At 32.1% G+C, this 22,573-nt stretch overlaps 1 protein-coding gene and 1 pseudogene across 2 annotated transcripts; both read left to right on the top strand.

The window, feature by feature from the left end:
• Positions 1 to 682: 682 nt before the first annotated feature.
• On the top strand, positions 683 to 9,032 carry LOC145265320 (S-crystallin SL20-1 pseudogene; annotated as a pseudogene). The gene is made up of 3 exons (XR_013864633.1): positions 683 to 1,524; positions 6,530 to 6,625; positions 8,884 to 9,032. The product of XR_013864633.1 is annotated as an S-crystallin SL20-1 pseudogene (transcript).
• Positions 9,033 to 12,453: 3,421 nt separating this feature from the next.
• LOC145265755 (S-crystallin 1-like) lies at positions 12,454 to 15,531 on the top strand. Its single transcript, XM_080121807.1, has 2 exons — positions 12,454 to 12,553; positions 15,258 to 15,531. Exons 1-2 carry the CDS (start codon positions 12,467 to 12,469, stop codon positions 15,420 to 15,422), a joined length of 252 nt encoding a protein of 83 aa, XP_079977933.1. The 5' UTR covers positions 12,454 to 12,466; the 3' UTR covers positions 15,423 to 15,531.
• Positions 15,532 to 22,573: the final 7,042 nt, after the last annotated feature.

Here is a 22,573-nt window from a genome sequence, read left to right as displayed (position 1 = left end):
ATTTCTACAAACAATATGTTTACAATGAATGCTGACAAAATTGTTTCTGCCTCTAAACGTCAGAGTTAAAAATGATATTTATTTTATTCATTTACTTATAATTTTCATCGGTATTTTGAGCAAGTCAAGTCCAAAGGTACTTTTGAATTTCTTACTGAAGTATGAAACTAGGGAAACAGTCAACAAAGAGGGAATGCTAATGCCTAGTTTTCAATGGCTACAATAATCAGATATAGCGGAGTACGCCATTCTTTCTTTGTTGTTACTGTCAGTGTTATATGTAATGTTTAGGTTGACATGCCGTAAAGCAAATAGCCGTGACTCACAATCCTTCTTCTTACTGCCCCCACCATGGTTCCCTTCTTTTGGAGGGGACAATTTGTGATCTTTCATCGCTGACACCGGTGTTTTCGGTGAAGGATCACAAGTTGTCCCTTCCAAAGAAAGGGGACGGTGAGGGGCAGTAAAAAGAAGGAGTGTGAGTCACGACACAAACCAAGTCAACCAATCCTGAAGACTTTCGAAATATTGTAATTATTTTTAGTGTTTTCTTGCCTTTGCAATACTTATTGATTTATTCGTCATAATTGTATTTTTTTTTATAATTCTATGAGACATAAATGACGTAGACGCTTCATTTTTTGTTTCATTTGAAATAAAAGATAAAGTATGTTACATTGTACAAAATAAAAAAAAATCAAACTTCAACATTTATTCACATTTCTGAACTTAAATCTCAGTTCAAATCTTGATGAACATTGTTCTCGATAATTAAGTAACATCATCTACACAAGATATTATTTACTCTTATATTCAAGATGGCAAAAATAACCAAGGTTGTGTACGCGTCATTTAATAAACGTCCAAAGCTGATTGAGAATAATCGTAAAGTACTTTCGGAATTAGTTTACAATCAAATGTTAAATTTGGCTAATTCATCAGATTGGAGCAAACAATCAGATTGTAATTTTCGGTCACTATAAATAATTTATTCGTCATTGGCTTAGGATGACTACCTTAACACATTCTATCAGTTCATCAGAACTATAATGTCGTGGATCATGCTACAGATTCCAGGTTAAATAAAGCTTAGATAAAGTACATGAAAACAGAAACAAAAAAAGAGTCAAACTTTAATTATTCTGAAGAATTTGTACTCTAACATTTTGTCAAGTTGAATAGAAATTAAGACACGTCAAATGGGGAATATTGCATGGACGTCCTTGGACATGTAAGCGTCTACCCGTTCATTAGAGATGACAACTTAATTGATCTTAGAGTATAAATTCGCGGCTTCGTGGTCTCTCTATCGTCAGAGAAGACTTACAGTCACTCGAACCGCAGCAGCTCGTTCTCTCGTTGGTAGTCACCAAGTCTAAAACCACTTCACCATGCCTAACTACACTCTCCATTACTTCAATGGCCGCGGACGTGCCGAGTGCATGCGTATGATGTTCCATATGGCCGGCGTCAAATACATGGACAAGAGATACGAATTCTCCGACTGGGATCGTTGCAGGAATGGTAAGTTACTGCTTACTATTATATTCGTTTTTTATTAGTTGGAATTAATTATTTCAAAATATTATGTTGAAACATACCTTAACCGAAGTTAAGCATTATGAGACTTGTCAGTTCTTATATGGGTGACTATGTTGGGATAGCAACTGGTGTATGTACGAAAGTGAGAGTTGATGGAAGTCTGTCTAACTTTTTTTTACATGGAGGTCACCAGTTATCAAGGCCCGGAAGCCACCCGGGGATAAGGGTTATTGCGTGTACATTAATCAAATAAGACAGCGTTGGATCGTAAAGACCTTCTCTTCACATTCGTGGATAATTTTTCTAGCATTACCTTGTCATAGAAACATTTAAGCGCCTTATTCCCATTCTCGTTTGAGCGTTTTCCACTGAAGCCAGGGTTTTTCTGAACCAGGAGAAATGGCTCTCGATGGAGTCATTCTCTATCGGTCTGGTCTCTCCTAGGACGTTGTTGAGGAAGCTTCGCCTTGACTTCAGTCGTTGGACCGTTGGTTAACGTCAATGAAAAATATAGCGTTTATCGCTTATACCCTTTGTAATCTCTACTCGGCTGCCAACTTTCTACCTCACATTAAAATGAACACTAATGATGAGGATGTGCAGATTGTTCAGGTTGGTAGGCTACGTGCAGTGATCAAGCGACATGAGTTGTTCAGTGCTGAGTCTATCTTTTTGGCATGCGTGGATTTTACCTAACAAGAAAATTAAGCTCCACAGAGAAATACGTATTATTTTATTTAATTAGTAGGAACTTTAGAAATTCCACGAAATGAGAAGTATATTTTCTCAACAAGTATGTTTGATAAAGCTGATATATTTCTCATAAAACGTGGCAATATGGGTTTCTTATTTCTATGAAAATAGTATCCATTGATTTTCTTTTAATATAGAACTGACTACTCGGCCTAATGTTCACAGGGAACATGAGCTGGAACAGATACATTGGGAACATTGCCAAGACTGCTGCGAAGGATGTGGGCTCTCTCTACCGTGCTAGAAAACTACTTACGCCTGAAAGTATTCTGTATCTCTACAAGACCACCATTCACCTATGAATGGAATACTTTTGTCACATTTAGGGTGGTGCATTTGCTACTAGTCTCTCGCCTCTGGACAGAGTTAAAAAGAGTCACCAACCTAATAGGTTATAAACTGTCATCAAAGCTTCAACCTCTGTCCCATCGACGTAATGTTGCATCCCTCCGCCTGTTCTTTTTTTATTATTCAATTTTCACCCCAAACAAGGCACAGAGCAACTTTGAAGCAGGGGGCTACTATCAGGGACTTAATTAGCGGGGTCATTATGAAGGGAGATGAGTAGAAAGATGTTTGTTAACATTACACTTGAACTTCTGCATATCATTGCAGTTGGGAAAGCAGAATCCCGTAAGGGAGTTCCAAAGACCCGCAGTACTGGGGAAGAAATTATTGGAGTAAAAGGCTTTCTTGCACCTAGGGATCTCCACTGTAAAGGGATGAGACTTAGTAGCTTGTCGGGTTTGTCGGGGGTAGTTACGTCGGGGAGGTACAAGTGTTTGCAGTTCGTCAGAGCATTCACCATTAAAGTATTTGTAGAACAGGCGGAGGGACGCAACATCTCGTCGATGGGACAGAGGCTGAAGCCTAGATGACAGTTCAGGACCTATCAGGTTGGCGACTCTCTTTTGAACCCTGTCCAGGAGCGAGAGACAAGCAGCAGATGCTCCAGCCCAGATGTGACAACAGTACTCCATACATGGGCGAATGGTTGCCTTATAGAGGTATAGGATACTGTCAGGCGTAAGTAGTTTTCTAGCACGGTAGAGGGAGCCAACCTTCCTTGCAGCAGACTTGGCAATGCTCTCAATGTATCTATTCCAGTTCATATTCCCTGTAAACGTTAGGCCGAGGAGTTTAAAAGAAGTACTTTCAGGTAATGTGTTCTTAGCCATTAATGGTGAATGCTTTGACAAACTACAAGCCCTTTACCCCTCGACGTAAATACACCCGACAAACCTTACAAGCAGAAAAATTCCACCCTACACAGTGGTAATTCCTCGATGTAAGAAAGCCTTCTACTCTAATAGTTTCTTCCACAGAGCTGCTATGCTTTGGAACTCCCTTCCGAGTTCGCGCTTTCCCAACTGTATTAAGATGCAGAAATTCAATTGTAATGTGAACGGACATCTCACTGCTCAACTCCCAACATAGTATCCCTGCAACTTATGTTCCCTACAGTAGCCCCCTACATCAAAGTGGCAATGTGCCTTGTTTGAGGTAAAAATGGATACAAAATGAGATTATAATAAATACTAATGCTCACAAAGAAATATTTTGCTATATAGTTCAATACAAATAGTAAAATCGCGTTATAAGAGACAATCTTTTATTTATTGCTTAAGTTCAGCAGCTCTGTGCAGACTTCTTTTTTACTCTGTTTCTTTTGAATGTTATCTTTTTTACATAACGTTTCACTGACTTCTTTCTTCGTTAAAAAAGGCTGCACGACTAAATTACTATAAGTTCATTTCTCACACTATTGCAACAATGATCATATCATGATTATAATGCTATGTAAAAATGAGGCTACATCAAAGGGAGATCTCTCATATTTTTGATCGATTGGCTCTTTTAAAGCCAAATTTCGCGAATTAGGCTTTTTTCGAAGCAGTTTAGCCTTCAAAATATATATTTGGCCTTTTTCGAAGAGTAACGTACAGCCCAACTAAAGACAGAACAATTACAATATTATATAGATTAACAAAAATTAAGCATTGCTAAGATTGTTCAGCATTCACATGGGTGATCAGCTGTCGACTAGTATTTCTTGATATGGCAAAAATAACCATAACGTCGACATTTTTTCTGTATTATTAATGAACCTGAAACCATAGATGATCCCTTTTTCTTCATTTGAGTAAATGTTAACTATTGTAATCTCAACATGCAGTGGTGACTTAACTCGCTCACCCTAATAAATATGTTCCTGTCCCATAACTGTAATCGTATGAACCGTTTTACATGTTCTTTTCACAAACAAAAACAGATTTCATTCACGCATATGCACTCAAATACGCAAACTATTTGATTATATTTACCCGCAGTTAAAAACATCTTAATAGGGATTTTATTTCATGAATTTAAATAATCAATACTTCAATTATGTACAATCTGATTACATCACCAAATAATTATATTCTTATTTATAAAAGTTTGTTGTGTTCCGAAAAAAAAAACGTTTCTATTTAAAGATTGAAGGGTATTTTTCTAGACCTATCGAGAGACGTGTAATGAACAAGTCTAAAAATAGAAACCGATGTATTTTTTAGAAAGCAACCTTGTGCAAATATTGTCGTCACATCTGGACGTGTGCCTCAACCACGAGCCTCTTCAATCTTACACAGGGTCCATCAAGAACTTCTCATCTAATATGCTCCACACTTTCTACTAAGATCCAGCCCCTGTATCATCGCTGCAGTCTTTAATTCCTAACTAAAAGTTTGGTGGACATACGTATTAAATAATTTTAGAAATTTTAAATGTATCAATACATGAGCATTGGTTATAAATCTTTCCAATATAGTTAAATTTTTTCGTATTCAACAGTTTAAATAGTTCCTAATTCTTTAAAGATTTCCAGAGATCACTCGATATTTTTAATTATTTGCAAAAAAAAACAACAAAAAAAGTAAATAGCTTATTTCTTGACATATGCGACGACATGCATAATGGCGTCCTTAGTCTATAACTTATAATTTAAAAGTGAACAAGGTAGGAAAAAAAAACAAGTTCTTACCCTTAGAATTAAAATTCGAAATGTAACATTATTTGTCAACAGAATTATGCATGTTATTGAAACTAAAACAATTATTAAAAATAATGAAAAAAACAAACAATATTTAATCTAGGATATTTTTATTTCAAATCATTTGGAAAAAGATTCCATACGACTGATTATCTTTTTGTAGAATCTGTCTTCCAAGAAATAAATTACATTCCATGACTCCTACCATCAAACAATGGCAATCAGGACAGAGAACACTGAGGAGGGAGGAGATGGCATTAACAAGAATACGAATCGGTCATACTCACTTAACTTATTCATATCTCCTGAATGTGAAGAACCTCCAAAACTGCATAACATGCCAGTCAGCCTCCACTGTTGAATACGTAATCATTACCTGCTAAGATCTCCAACAAACAAGACAAAATTATTACTAAATAAACAATATAAATAATCTGTGTAACAAAGTTCATATAACATATTTAATTTCCTGAAAGTGACAAGACTTTACAAGAACGTTTGAGGCATACAAGAATCTCTTTACTCAAATCCCAAAATCACTTTACGTTTAAGAAAAAAAAAACAAAAAAAAAACAGACAAACTATTTCTACGACGAATGAGCTATACATAAAAATCTACAATAAATAATCTTTCACAAACCTAACAGGATTGATGTACCGTTTTAAAACAAATAACCAACCAATCATTGCAGGTCATACAAATCCGATGTAGATGATATATAGTGAAGCAGTATACAAGAAGGAGAACATTGACAGGTTATTGTTAAAAATCATTAAGGTTCTTACCTAACTGGGTGTGTTCAAACTCTTAGTATAATTGTGTATTTAACGGACTATTGTAACCAGTTTTTTACTTAACGGACTTCTGTCCTCAGATCCCTTAATATCTATAAGGCCTGTGGCTCATCTAGTGATGTGAATGCGTGCGTCAGAACAAATAGTTCACAGTACATTTATAAAAACACGAAACATGACGACATGCTCGGCGTTTACCTAATGTTATTACACAAATACTAGATATACGCCCCTCTATCAGTGTTCTTTGCTGTCGTTTTTGTGTCAGGTCGTGTGAATCTGGTCCAGAGTGTACTACTATATACGAACCAGTTCAGTATATAGCATAAAGGTATATAAAAAGCATAACAAATAATAATAATAATAATAATAATAATAATATATTTTATTTGTTTTTATTAATTGCAGATTTCCCTTGTAATTACCTCCCCTGCCTTCAGATGGACAATGGTTACATGATGCCCGAAACGATGGCTATTTGCAGATACATGGCCCGTGAATTCAGTAAGTACCTTATACATACTTATCACATAAATTTAGAAGAATCTCTCAAATGATAACATCGTTTTATATGGAGTGATATATCTTTTGCGCTTATTCATATTCATAAATATTTGTTTATTATCAGCTTTAAAAATAATGTTTCGTAAAATATCTGTTTATCATCAGTTTAAAAATAATGTTTCGTTAAATATGTGTTCATTATCCGTTATAAAAATTGTTTCGTTAAATATGTGTTTATTATCAGTTTAAAAATAATGTTTCGTTAAATATGTTTTATTATCGGTTATAAAAATAATGTTTCGTTAAATATGTGTTCATTATCAGTTTTGAAAATAATGTTTCGTTAAATATGTGTTTATTATCCGTTTTAAAAATAATGTTTCGTTAAATATGTGTTTATTATCCGTTTTAAAAATAATGTTTCGTTAAATATGTGTTCATTATCCGTTTTAAAAATAATGTTTCGTTAAATATGTGTTCATTATCAGTTTTGAAAATAATGTTTCGTAAAATATGTGTTTATTATCCGTTTTAAAAATAATGTTTCGTTAAATATGTGTTTATTATCAGTTTTAAAAATAATGTTTCGTTAAATATGTGTTCATTATCCGTTTTAAAAATAATGTTTCGTTAAACATGTGTTCATTATCAGTTTTGAAAATAATGTTTCGTTAAATATGTTTTATTATCGGTTATAAAAATAATGTTTCGTTAAATATGTGTTCATTATCAGTTTTGAAAATAATGTTTCGTTGAATATGTGTTTATTATCCGTTTTAAAAATAATGTTTCGTTAAATATGTTTTATTATCGGTTATAAAAATAATGTTTCGTTAAATATGTGTTACTTATCAGTTTTAAAAATAATGTTTCGTTAAATATGTGTTTATTATCCGTTTTAAAAAAATGTTTCGTTAAATATGTGTTCATTATCGGTTTTGAAAATAATGTTTCGTTAAATATGTGTTTATTATCCGTTTTAAAAATAATTTTTCGTTTAATATGTTTTATTATCGGTTATAAAATGTTTCGTTAAATATCAGTTTATTATCAGTTTTAAAAATAATGTTTCGTTAAATATGTGTTCATTATAAGTTTTTAAAATAATGTTTCGTTAAATTTTTGTTCATTATAAGTTTTAAAAATAATGTTTCGTTAAATATGTTTTATTATCGGTTATAAAAATAATGTTTCGTTAAATATCAGTTTATTATCAGTTTTAAAAATAATGTTTCGTTAAATATGTGTTCATTATCAGTTTTTAAAATAATGTTTCGTTAAATATCTGTTTATTATCAGTTTTAAAAATAATGTTTCGTTTAATATGTGTTCATTATAAGTTTTAAAAATAATGTTTCGTTAAATTTGTGTTCATTATAAGTTTTAAAAATAATGTTTCGTTAAATATGTGTTTATCAGTTTTAAAAATAATGTTTTCTTAAATATGTGTTCATTATCAGTTTTGAAAATAATGTTTCGTTAAATATGTGTTCATTATCAGTTTTAAACATAATGTTTCGTTAAATATGTGTTTATCATTTTTGAAAATAATGTTTCGTAAAATATGTTTATTATCCGTTTTAAAAATAATGTTTCGTTAAATATGTGTTTATCATCAGGTTTAAAAATAATGTTTCGTAAAATATGTGTTCATTATCCGTTTTAAACATAATGTTTCGTTAAATATGTGTTTATTATCAGTTTTAAAAATAATGTTTCGTTAAATATGTGTTTATTATCCGTTCTAAGCATAATGTTTAATTAAATATGTCTTCATTATCCGTTTTAAACATAATATTTCGTTAAATATGTGTTTATCAGTTTAAAAATAAGGTTTCGTTAAATATGTGTTCATTATCCGTTTTAAACATAATGTTTCGTTAAATATGTGTTTATCAGTTTTAAAAATAAGGTTTCGTTAAATATGTGTTTATAATCAGTTTAAAATAATGTTTCGTTAAATATGTGTGTATCATAAGTTTTAAAAATAATGTTTCGTTAAATGTGTGTTCATTATCCGTTTTAATCATAATGTTTCGTTAAATATGTGTTTATTATCAGTTTTAAAAATAAGATTTCGTTAAATATGTGTTTAATATCAGTTTTAAAAATAATGTTTCATTAAATATGTGTTCATTATTAGTTTTAAAAATAATGTTTCGGTTTCTCATTTCAAAAAAGTTTAAGATTAAAGCGGATGTTAATATTGGAATATTGCTCATTCTTTGAGAGTAAATATTTTCATTTGATATTTGTAGATTTCTATCCCAATAACCCAATGGACATGTTCAGGTGTGACTACATCAGCGATTGCTTCTATGAAATCATGCACGATTACATGAGGTACTACCACTGGAAGAACGGAAACTTCAGGGTGAGTTATTATAAAAATCAGAAATATAAATAAACTTGCTATGAATAGAAATGGATCAGAAGCGATTAAGCATTCTCCGGAACAATACATCACTAACTCTGACCGTTAGGCTTTGAAAATACGCGTTATTCATATGTGTGTTTGTATATTTATTTCCCATACAGGACTCAAATTTAATAATCTAGGAAGGGCTTATACCTTTAAATATCAATGAACATTTTTATATCAACAGACCCTAGTTATTCATACTTACGTAATCATCAGTGCAGGATGTAATAATTACTGCTGGTTGATAGATTCGAACCTACTTGCAAAGTAACTTTTGTCAGCAGCAATTAATATGAACATTAAAGAAAAATGAAACATCTATAATTGCCAAACGCGTGCATACCAGTAAAACAATAAAACAGTGTTCTAACTTAAGTAGTGAATGTTGCATTGACTTTTATTAGTATTAAATGTTTTCACCTAAAATGTCAAAATGCCGCATAATAGTTTAGATATCGATTTCGAGTACACACGCATATATACACGTACATATGCACATATATATATATATATATATATATATATATATATATATATATATATATATATATAGTCATCAACATACAGTACTGTTTAGTTGTATTACGGCAAATCACGGCGGCTAGACCAGCAACTAGCTCAAGTCAGATTTGAAACTCGACAATCTAGGCGACAGTCAAAGCTTCTCACTCTCAAAGAATGAGTTAAAAACATATCTAATCTGAAAAGGAAACACTAGATAAGTGGATAGTCCTTGATAGGCTATTAGGCTGCTCATATATATATATATATATATATATATATATGTATATATATATGTATATATATATATGTATATAGATAGATAGATAGATAGATATTACAGCTTCTGCTGTTTAACAAGATATAACTAAGTTTACTGCGTATACTTTACTGAGTCGACATTACATGGAGTTTAAATCCCCTTCTTTCCCATGTTAATTGATGTTGGCCTAGGTATTCAATATTATGTTGCAAAACCAAAAGCGATTTCGCAACTGGGTCTGAATCCTCGACCGCCATTAATTATCATTTCCTAAAGTAACTATTACGAAAACATGAAACACTAGTGCTAGTAGGTGAAAATAATGAAAATGTATATAAAAATATTTTTGTCGCTCCCTTAAAACCAAGGTTGAGTCTCTAAGCGAATTTATCATAAGCATTCAAACAAGGCGTGAGGTGATATTCCGGCCTCTGCTGTTGAACAATATGTGATTAAGCTTGTTTATTATGTCCCACTGATTCGACATTATATGCTGTTTAGATTCTGTCTTTCCCATGTTTATTGATAATGACATAACGATTTAAGAGTCTAATGTTATTTTGAAACTAGGTTCGAATCATTCGACAGGCTTTAATTATCACTGAAGATAGCATAAATAATTAAAATTACGTAATGCGTAAGTATAGAAGCTATATTGAATTTTAGTAAACCTTATTCTGAAAGTGTTCGAAAATATAATCTCATAACGCGTGAAACGAATTTAATGAGCTAATCAAATATATATATCTATCTATATATATATATATATATATATATATATATATATATATATACCCGTTCACATATACTTTTCACGATAAAGCTAGAACCCAGAATTAGACAGAATCGAGCAATTGCATCGACAACGGACAACGCGAGACCCAAAGTGGGTTTCGATGTACTGCATCCCATCAGTGACGTGCTCCGACATAGGCACGAACCCAGGTCGTCGATGCAATTGCTCGATTCTGTCTAATTCTGGGTTCTAGCTTTATCATGAAAAGTATATGTGAACGGGTATTTATATATCTATCTATAATCTCCTCTTAATGTCTAATATATATATATATATGTATATATGTGTAATGTTTAATGTTTTACGAAACACTAAACATTACATATATATATATATATATATATATTAAGTAATGTGATTTATAATTTAAAAATTTAAAAAAAAATTTTAAATTTAAAAATCAAATTTTAATTAAATTAAAAATCAGTTTCATAAGAAGGAACAACAACAAAGTCAATTATCTGTACGATCGTTTCGGAAATCCGTGCCTTTTATTTGTGGTATACATGAAGTCACGTAGAACACTTATACATAGTTTTTTTGGTAAGCACGGTCTCCTCATCAGCAAATTTAGGAGGATTTCTATTGAATTAAAAAGACACCAAAAATAAACCTAGCATTAAAAGTAAGGCAGATGAATCTTTTAGTTTTTCTTTTTTTGAAATCAGGAACTGTATTTAAAGTAGTCATTTAGATGTTTGCTATAGCTTTTTATTTATTTTTAGGTTTATTTTTGGTGTCTTTTCAATTCAATAGAAATCCTCCTAAATTTGCTGATGAGGAGACCGTGCTTACCAAAAAACTATGTATAAGTGTTCTACGTGACTTCATGTATACCACAAATAAAAAGCACGGATTTCCGAAACGATCGTACAGATAATTGACTTTGTTGTTGTTCCTTCTTATGAAACTGATTTTTAATTTAATTAAAATTGGATTTTTAAATTAAAATTTTATTTTTAAATTTTTAAATTATAAATCACATTACTTAATATTGAATTAGCTCTAGGACATTTAACTATCGAGCTTATTATATATCTAAATTACAACGAGCATTTTCTGTATTTTAATTAAACTAGTAATTTCACTATTACATTAAAATACACTTAGCTCTTTAGACTATTATTCTAATCTCCTTTAAATTATATATATATATATATATATATATATATATATATATATATATATATATATATATATATATATTTGCTTTGCTCATAAAGTTCGTTTCACGCCTTATGAGATTGTATTTTAAACACTTTCAGAGTAAGGTTTACTGATATTCAATATGCCTTTTCTTCTTACGCATCACGTTGTTTCAATTATTGGCTTCTATGTGTTTCTTCAAATACGTGCTCTTGTGACTCATCATTGACGAAACATCAATGAATATATACACACATATAACACACACATATATATGTGTGTGTGTATTAGTCGAATTTTATTTTTATTTTCGATATATATATATATATATATGTGTGTGTGTGTGTGTGTGTGTGTGTGCGTGTGTGTGTGAGAGAAAGAGTGTGTGTGTGTGTGGTAAAATAAAAAAAAACATTTCCCCACTTAACTGTAATTTCTACATGATTCGCTAAACCATTTTAATATATTTAACTCGTTATATGTTTCTAAATGTTTATCATTTCTTTTCACAGTACAACATGAACGACTGGGGATTCGGTGGTGAAAGCATGTGCGGAAATTACGATGTAAGTTACGTTTTATTTTATTTAAAAAAATATATATTTAAATCGAATTAATACAATAATAAAAATATTGGAATGTTCTAATGCAAGACAATGTTTAATATGCGTTTATATTTCGTTTTCGTTTAAGAACTACATGTACTGGAGATACATGAACACTTTCAACAGGATCATGCCTTTCATGGAGAGGAGTCTGTGCATGCGCAATGGCGGAAACCAATGGTTCATGGGCGATCAGGTTCGTATAAGTGCAACATCCTTAATTTCTAATCTTAGTTAGATCTCTGATATTTCAGGATAAGATCAATTTCACAATGTAGTTTTAACGTTTTATGAAAACTGAGAGAGATAAAGAGATAGTGAATATTTATATTGATTGAAGATAAGTAAAATATTAGTTTTCCATATATATATATATATATATATATATATATATATATATATATATATATATATATAAAATAGAATAAAAATTACAATTAAATTTACCAAAATGATCCAAGATGGTAAAATTAAAGTATATTATAAATATTAAAGAATTAATATTTATAAAATTATCTCAGCCAGATGTAAAAACCCGATAAAACCAAATAGGAGATAGAGCTTATAATATGAGCAAACAGTTAATAAAATATGTTAAAAACACTTTGAAATGAGTTAAAAACATATTTAATCTGAAAACACTCGATAAGTGGATAGTCCTTAATCCGCGGAGTTTCGAAGAAATACTTTCCTTCTCATCGGAGGGTAGGAATTAGCAAAATGCAGGATCGGATTTTGCATGCAAAAGTATTTGATGAAACAACAAGTAAGTCAAAGATCTTAATTGAAAACAAAAAAAGTGAAGCAGAGGGAATATGGTGAAGAAAAAGGTGATTACACATGAATGGATAGTCTGGTGGAAGATAAAAAATCCAGTGACGGTAAAATCCAAATGTATAACTTCAAGAAAGTTAAAAGAATTTCCAATTGTACAAGTAATATCCAAGGAAATCCCGTAATTGGAAGAAGATGGTCCATAATAATCCAAAGGCAGAAATCCATGGAATAATTCACAAAAATGTGTACAAGGAAAAAAGAAAAGATTTCAATAATATTAATAAAAGAAAAATAAGATATGCTTTTCACTCTACTGCCGAGACATAAATATGAATAAGAAAGATCAGGGAAAAAAAGGAGGAGAGAGAATATATATAATAACGTTGACACACCGGTTCTCGTCAGATCACCGAAGTTAAGCAACGTCGAGCCTGGCTAGTACCAGATGGGTGACCATTTGAGAATTCTAGGCGCTGTATGTGCTCTCCGCTTATCTCGGCATTGTTTCCAGTCGTCTTGTACCTCAACTTGCCACTGGTATGCAACAATGTTGACTCAGGAGAGGCGTGGTGGGATATTGCGCAACTCTTGCCACACAAATTTCACGCGCAGGCACCCTTACAGTGGGTATCCATAGTCTGTCGAGACTGAAGGAAGCCTTTTTTATATATATAATTTTGATCAGGGAAGAAAAAGAGGAGAGAGAAAAAAAGGAGGAGAGAGAGAAAAAAATAATTTTGTTGGTTTTCTGTTTGAAAGCGTGTGTACGTAGGAAATCAAATGAAACACGTATATAAAAATACGTATTGACGCCTTCAAACTAAAAACCAACCAATTATTTGTTTCGAACACACCATGCGCATTTAAAAAAAAACGTTGGACAACAACTTAACGGGCGTGTCCAACATAAAAGTACCATTTTGAGGTGTAAGAAGAAAATAAGTAATCTTGCCAAGAGCAAGTTTCTTCGCCGAAATATATCGATAATATTATTTTTTAATTGTTTATTTTCTTGCGTTGGGTGGCATCAAACCGTATTTTTATATACGTGTTTTATTTGATTTCTTATATATCAAGGCCTTTAAATAAGAAACCGACCAATTATTTCTTTAGCACACGCCATGTGCATTCTTTTACTATAAACAAACAAACAAACCGTTGAAAAACAACTAAACGGACGTGTGCCGCCTAAAAGTACAATTATGAGTCGTAAGAAGAAAAATTTACTTTTGACAAGGGCGAGCTTCTTCGCTGAAATGTATCAATAAACATTAGTTTTAAATTGTTTAATATGTTTTGCTTCCAAACCTATTTTTATATACGTGTTCCATTTGAAAAAAAACGGGATTTGTCGATTTTCTTCCGACCAAGAGAATTTTTTTTTACAGAAAAGTGAGATATTGACTTTCTCCAAAGAAAACCAGTCAAACTCTCTTATTTTTTGTCTTTCACAGAAATACGCACGCACACACACACACACACACACACGCACACACACGCACACACGCACAAACAATATATATATATATATATATATATATATATATATATATATATATATATATATATATATATTGATTGGTACGAAGGGCGTTCCATGTGAAATGTCTACTATTTTTTCCTCGCCCATATTTATCACAGAATATTACAAATGACATTATGATGACTGGACTTATGCATTTTATCACCTGAAATTCCACAACTCCGTTTCATATATTGACCGTATGACACTCTAAGAGAGTAATCCATATAATGGACGCTAGTCAGAAGCAGAAATGCTTCATCAAATTTCGCGCAAACTGCATTGAGAATGGTGGTGACGATGTCGAAAAATAGATTCTGGAGCAGAAAATGTGACCTGTTTTTATGTTACGCCTTTCGTAATCGTAGCTGTTCAACTGTTGAGTTAAAACATGTGCTTACTTTTGGAACATTGTTGGATATATTTGCATATGTGCGTATGTATGTACAAGTACGCGTATGTATGTACAAGTACGCACACATATACATATATATTTTGTGACGAAGTATTCTAAAGAGTTTCCTTCATATTTCTGTAAACAATGTTGTCATGCGTATTTTACATAGTTAACCAATATTTCCTGTTTTCTCTCCTCTTTCAGATGATGTGGTGTGACATGATGTTCTACTGTTGCATGGAGATGATGTACAATTCCTACCCCAACATGTTCAGCAACTACCCCAGAATGATGGGTCTCTACAACCGCTTCTACAACTATCCAAAGATGGCCAGTTACTTTAAGAACCGTTGCAACTCCTGTTGGTAATGAGCACGTTCAAATGACAACAACTATTTTTGTTAGAAAAAAATAAAAATTGTATAAATGACACGTTTTACCAAATAAATATCAGTTATTTGTGTTTGGTGATTTTTAAATAAAGACAATTTCTATATGAAAATTTCAATTCGTCTTATTTATTTTTAAACTGACCATTTCTTTAAAATAAAACATATATGCAGTCAGTATAATCATAGGTCATTAACAAGTTGCCAATCCTGTAGTCTTTGGGTAAAACAGACTTACCAATCTTGGTACCAAAGCCCTTTATCTCGTGAGATAGCTTATAAAAACTAAATGTGTTAACAATTGCATTAAAGCACTCTTTTTTTGCTGTCGTTGACAGCACTGATGTCACGTGAACATGGAAGATTATAATTTGTCGTGCGCAATTTATTTATTCTTTAATTTATAACAAATTACAAGTGGATGATGTGACCGTTGCTAAAGAGCAACTCTGAAAACATATAACATAATATATAACTGAGTTGTCTTAGAGAAAATCGCCTTTTATGGAAATAGCTCCAGACATAGTATAAAGCCCATTTATGTAAAGAGGTAAAGATGGCTATCTTAAAGACAAGAGATGTCTGTTTCCTTTAATTATTTCTATAAATGCTATTTGTGTATGTATTCTCTAGAATTGTGTCATCTATTCCTTGCGTCTTTTATTCCAGTTCGTTTGGTAAATTAGTCTAGTGGTCCCCTGGTGCTACCAGATCAGGCTGTCTAAAGATTTTGGCGACCTGAGACGAAATGCACCTAACATGGACGCTGTTTGTTTTTCTACTTCCTTTTTTCAAAACTTAATTATGTTCTGCAAAAACTAAAACAAGAACAATAACCTACCTTTCCCCCCTTTTCCCATTTTCCCATTTTCCCATTTTTCCATTTCCTCTTTCTATCTCCCCCACTTCCTGATTAGTTTCCTAACTAAAAATTTTCCAAACATTAATACTGCATCCCTTTTCCCTCTCCCATTGCAAAACTCATTCATGTTCTGCAGGGTAGGGAAGAAAAAAGTTAAAATCCACTATAAAAGAACCAAACCAAACACTACAAACTAGCGATTGAAGATCCAAAGAATAAAAAGCTTCTACAAAATAACCAGATACAACATGAATACTATTTCGAAAATAATTGGAGTCCGCATTAAATAACCCTGAAAAGGGTTGATATGCCGTAAAACAAAACAACCAAATCAGTGATACTCATCAATGTGCCTTTTTTATATTTCTTTTCGAGAAGCCAAGAGGCTTCTCTTTTTTGGCGAGAGGCATCTTTCGTTCATTTTCGCTCCTTACATCAAGTGGTTTCACCCCTTGTCTGAAACGATTTCCATTAAAAATTGTAAAGCTGATTATTATCTCTACATTCATCTGTTACTAATTTTGGTTAAAATTTAATGTTGTTAATAAACAATTGATTGAACTGTTTAATGAGTGTGTAGGTTGTGAATACTTTCAAGAGATTAGATAGGCCTACAAAGCTTAATACACTTGGATTTTATCTGTTCAGGTACTCTCTTATACTAGAAGGATGATTAAAGTTGATCAGATTCTTTCTTCAAGTTCACCAGGATCAGGAAAGGACCTTAACACGCTTCGGCACTTATGCAGAACACGAACCGCGCTGGAACAACGGTGTTATGTAGAATTCCATTCTTTACTGTTCTGTATCTTCATCGTTAATAAACTAACGCACCGCACAAATTGGACCTAACTTGAAAAATTAAATCCAAAAAAATTGTAGGATATAAACAATCAAAGAACGTGCACCACAACGATTGTCTAAATAATCGTCAAAATGATGCAAGCTTTGATAAAGATAAATCTTCATAAATATTCACGCATAATTATTCGGAGTTGCTAATAATACATCATCAAACGCTGCATACTTTGGTTAAAAAACGCCGTTAGATGCCATCGCTGATAATGAAAATTTCTTCGTATAAAAAGCATTGAGCACTTTTCGTCAACTGATATTATCGTTTATACAATTAGAATCATCAACCGGCTAAAAGGGTAAATTTTCTATCTCAGATTGAACCATTTGTGTATTTAACCACACTGAAGTGCCATGATTTTTTTTTTACAAGTTGGTCACCACTTATCAAGTCCGGAAGCCAGTCAGGGATAAGGGTTATTGCGTGTACAGTACGTTAGTATTGGAGATTTGATAAAGTGTCTTACTTAAGGGGATGGTTCATAAGGAATTTGTTTATGTTGGACTTGAAAACATCCAGGTTGTAGTCAGGTGGGAAGCAGGCAAACGGGACAGAGTCCCACAGGCGTGCAGTTCTAAGAAAGAAGCTTTGTTAATGGAATCTACGGCTTTGGCACAGATAAAGAGTGGGGAAAATGTTTGGCAGTGGTTTCAGCTAGACGGGTGTTTTTCGGGAAAGATTGGCGAGGGGGGGACCAGAGATCGGAGATCAGACGAGCACTTGCCATCGAAGTAATGATAAAACAAAGACATGCTCGCAAAATCTCTTCTGTGAGAGAGAGGTTGCAGGGAAGAGAAAAGGGCATCCCCCACTAAGCCACGAAGTCTATTTTGTACTCTGTCACGGAGGGATAGATGTTTTAGCAGTTCCTGCCCAGATGTGGCAGCAGTATTCTATCCTTGGACGTACTTGGCTTTTATATAGATAGAGAATTGCATCAGTAGTGAGATATCGTCTGGAGCGGTAGAAGTATCCTTCCATTTTTCCTGCGACCTTGGCAACTGACTTGATGTACGTGTTCCATTTAAAGTCAGGAGTAAAGGTCAAGCCCAAAAGCTTATCAAAACATAGAGCTTCCATTAGACGAGAGCCATCCATCCCAATTGATGCCAGATTGATGATGTAAAAATAGGATCTTGGTCTTAGATGCTTTAAAAGTAATCAGCCACCTCTTCCCCCACTGTACCACGCGCTCAAGATACAGCGAAACAGCATTTGAATAACGACATATGCCCCATCGTAGGTTGAACGATTTAGTAAGTCCAAATGTCAGCTTCCTTTAACGGTATTCTAAAGTTCTTTATAAAAAACTCATGTTTGATGCGTGATGAGAATCTCTGATTGTTAAAAATGCGATCGGATTTTGATCTCAGTTTTTGGTTACTTGGAGTTAATGACGTAACGAAATTTTCGAATGAAATATTTTTTCTTATTTTGCTATCATTTTTGGTTTCTTTTATTTTTGTTGTCATCCTTTTTAAACTTTATTTATTTTCACTAACTTATTTTTTGTAACTAAACTTTTGGAAAGACAAATCTAATTGCTACAGTAAAATTTAATTGTTTACTGAACTAAATTGTTATATAACTTTTGTTTATGTAATATGTAGTATTCTCTCACTTTCTCAACACAATTACATACTTTCAATCAGTGGGTGGCAGTTTAAAGTTATTTGCCCTTTTTATGACAGAGGGTGGAGGTACGGTCCAATAAATCGGGATGCACAGTTTTTACATCCACCATAGACTCCAAACAAGATGAATCAAAGTGTATCTGGCTTTTCTCGCTCAAGTTGCCATAAACATATTATGACTATATGCTAAGAAACACATTTTACTTAATATGTAATACTTGTCCTCTCTATTTACACACACACACAAATACATATCATTCATTGCAGATTTTGTTGAACACACTTTTGTAGACACAACTTCATAGCAAATTGATTGAATTTGAAAAATTTTATATTATCTCAGAAATGTTACTTTTCTTTTATTGGTATACGTTTTTAATTTGCACAAAAGTATATAGAGGAGACGCTATCCTGAAGAAAATGTTTTGTTTTTTTATAATTATTTCTATAAAATTATTGGATAGAAAAATCTTCCAATCTCCTACACATTGAGAGTAATCAAGCTTATAGAATCAAATTTAAATGGCTTTCCGTTGAGTAGTTTAAATGCTCTTGTATTTCTTTCAAAATTTGAATGGCACTAACACAATTTTTTTTGTTTGTTTTTTGCAAATATATATATATATATATATATATATATATATATATATTCGTAATAAAATTATTTCCATTACATTAAACTAAATCCTTAATGAAACGTGGGAATTGTGTTGGTCAGTACAAGGCTAGTCGCCATTTGAGAATCTAGGAAGATGTCGACACCTCCTTGCAAGGACTACAAAAAGCTAATGTCGTTATCTTCCCTATATTGAATATAAATACAACTGTAAGGGACTGGTGAATATGTTATCCCACATAAACATTCTCTCTTATAGAAGCTGGCTTAACCAGTTTAGAGTAAAATACAGTTTAATTGTTTGTTGTTCGAGGAAAGAAAATAAATCGGTCTTGACGTGATTTCTTACCGTAACAAAAATAGTAGTCTACAAAAATAGAAACAAATCAATAACCTTTTCGATTCTACTTGTACTTTTTACATCTACTGACTAAGCTAAACAATTCTTAACATAAGAAAGCAATAAAATGAAAAATTTACAATAAATCAAACGCAACGCGAGTTTAAGTTTTAGAATTGTTGATTATCCTTATTGTGATGGATTCCAACAAAAGTAACGCCTTTCCAATTTTCTAATCATTCCTGTCTTAAATTATCTAATAATAATCTTTTAAATACACACACACACACCCACACACACACACACACATATATATATATATATAATACACACACAAACACATATATATATATATATATATATATAGTCATCCACATACTCTACTGTTCCGCAGCTCATCAATGCGGTTGCATCAGTACCTTTCCCTAGCCAGAGATTGAACCTGCAACCATCAGGCTATAGTCTAAGTTCTAACCTTAAAATGACCTACTCAAATGTCTCGATAATGACTTACTGAAATGGCCATTGAAGTAGACACCCGCAAACCTCTTTTACACTGCACGAGATACTTGTTTATTTACAAACAAACAGCGAGCCTCGCATAAAAGGCAATTAAGCAGCGATACATTTACAACAGTGCTCTACCCATATATAGTCATACACACGCAGTACTGTTTCTCCGTATCACAGTTCATCAGTGCGACTAGATCAGCACTTTTTCATATATATTTATATGTGTGTGTGTGTATGTGTGTGTATGTGGACTAATTACAGCTTAATCAAATGAATTAGTCCTTCATATGGACTAATTACAGCTTCATCAAATTTCAAAGATAAAAATTTCACAAACATTATATATATATATATATATATATATATATATATATATATATATATATATATATATATATATCAGTGCGGTATTAATATATATAGTCAGCGTTGCCCGATCGTACAATACGCTTAAACATGATATTTTAAATTTTAATTCATGTAGATTTCGTACGTATCATTATAGAATCCATACTCGATATATTACGAGGAATATTTAACTTGGTGGACTAATTCGCAAAACAAAAAATAAATAAATAATTAAAATATAAAAATAAATAAATAATAATGATAATATAATTCATCAAATTCCTCTATGTTATCAATTTGTGGGAAGATGTAAAGTCGCCGTTTGACTGAACATCAAACAAGACGTTGTACAGAAGACGATATTCAGTTATACGTCACAGAAAGGTGATATTTCATTTATTCCCTCTCTAAAACACACTTAGCGGGACACGTTTATTTTTAACTTAACTAATGAAGTTTTTCATATGTCTAGCACAGTTTTTCCCTAGAAAATATTATATTTGACTTACAGTGCTATATGAATACTGACAATGAATTATATGAATAAAACGATTTTTTATAACTAAACCTAACTATTCGTTTAAAATGCTTTTTTACTCTTCATCAATTAAGTTTTGCAGTAAGTTTTACATCTTCTATAAAAATAGATAGGATTGTTTAATTAGCTAATTCTTTTTGTGCAGTTCTGATTGACAAAAGAAAACTAAAGATGTGCAGTTTATTTCAACTGATATGTATAATTTACAGAACATTATATATATATATATATATATATATATATATATATATATATATATATATATATATATATATATATATATACTTTGGTATTATTATAGATCAAAACCCTACTATAAATTCACAGCAATTTTATGCTATGGGAGATCATTCCTAACTTTGGGGAGATTTTTAGGCGATTAAGTTTTCAACTTTCCCACAAGAGTTTAAGGTTTGTGATATAGAATGTTTGGTAAACTACTTTAAATTCTAAATTTATTTTTTTGTTCTTTTTGTTTTATCAAGTGGTTTGCTGTGCTCAACAGCATCTCTTAAAATTTAAAGTATCATTTTTTTGTCTGGGTTATTTCTGTGATGAAAATCTACAAATCAACCCATATATTTTTAACATATTTTATAAGTCTATTTTTATCACTAATATTGTTGCAAATTATTAACCTTCTCTAAATACATAAGTATTTTGCTATGGGAGACAAATCCTCTGATTATTTGGGGTAGCATGAATTTTTATTCGATTACGTTTAGTTTTCAATCTTGCCACTCGGGTTTAGAGAGTGGTCTAAAGAATTTGATTAACTGCCTTAGTGCAAAAATGTTATATCATTTCATACCAAATTCCTATGCGAAAATAATTCCATTCTCTAAATTCTAAATGCTTGTTTTTGATTCGCGCGTTTTTTGCTAGTTTTTTTTTTTTCGGGAGTTTGGCCGCATCGTATAAAATAGTAGAATCTTTAAGAAATATTTATATAAAACAAGACTGGTTGCCCAGCGTTGCCCGGGTGTTCGGAGGTGTGTGTTAAACAAAAAAAAAACAAAAAAAAACAAACAAACAAACAAACAAACAAAAAACAAACGTGGTAGAAGGCAAGCAGATTCGAACCCGTATCGCGAACGAGGAAAAGAACGCGAAAAAAAACGTGACGTCTCTGCTTTTGCGTCCAACGCCAAACCGTAGGCGATCAAGTATTAAATTAAGGCTAGTCAATCGAAAAGAGGTGACGACTTTCGAAAATATCGGCGAAAAAAAGGTACCCCTCCCTGTAGAAAAGTGCCCAATTGAGGGTGTAGAAATTAATGTTTTTACTCAATCTTCCTATATATATCGTTCGAAGGGGCGAGCTTCAAAACGATATTCGATCGCCTTTGTCGAAACTTTAAGCAGACATACATACATTTAAACAGACAGGTGAAATATATATTATAGACTAGCCATAGTGTCCA

This window comes from Euprymna scolopes, chromosome 40 (genome assembly GCF_053919585.1).
Source record: "Euprymna scolopes isolate OS-2025 chromosome 40, ASM5391958v1, whole genome shotgun sequence".
In the NCBI taxonomy this organism is placed as follows: domain Eukaryota; kingdom Metazoa; phylum Mollusca; class Cephalopoda; order Sepiida; family Sepiolidae; genus Euprymna; species Euprymna scolopes.
The sequence above is the reverse complement of the archived record's forward strand: the minus strand, read 5'-3'. Positions and strand labels throughout refer to the sequence as shown.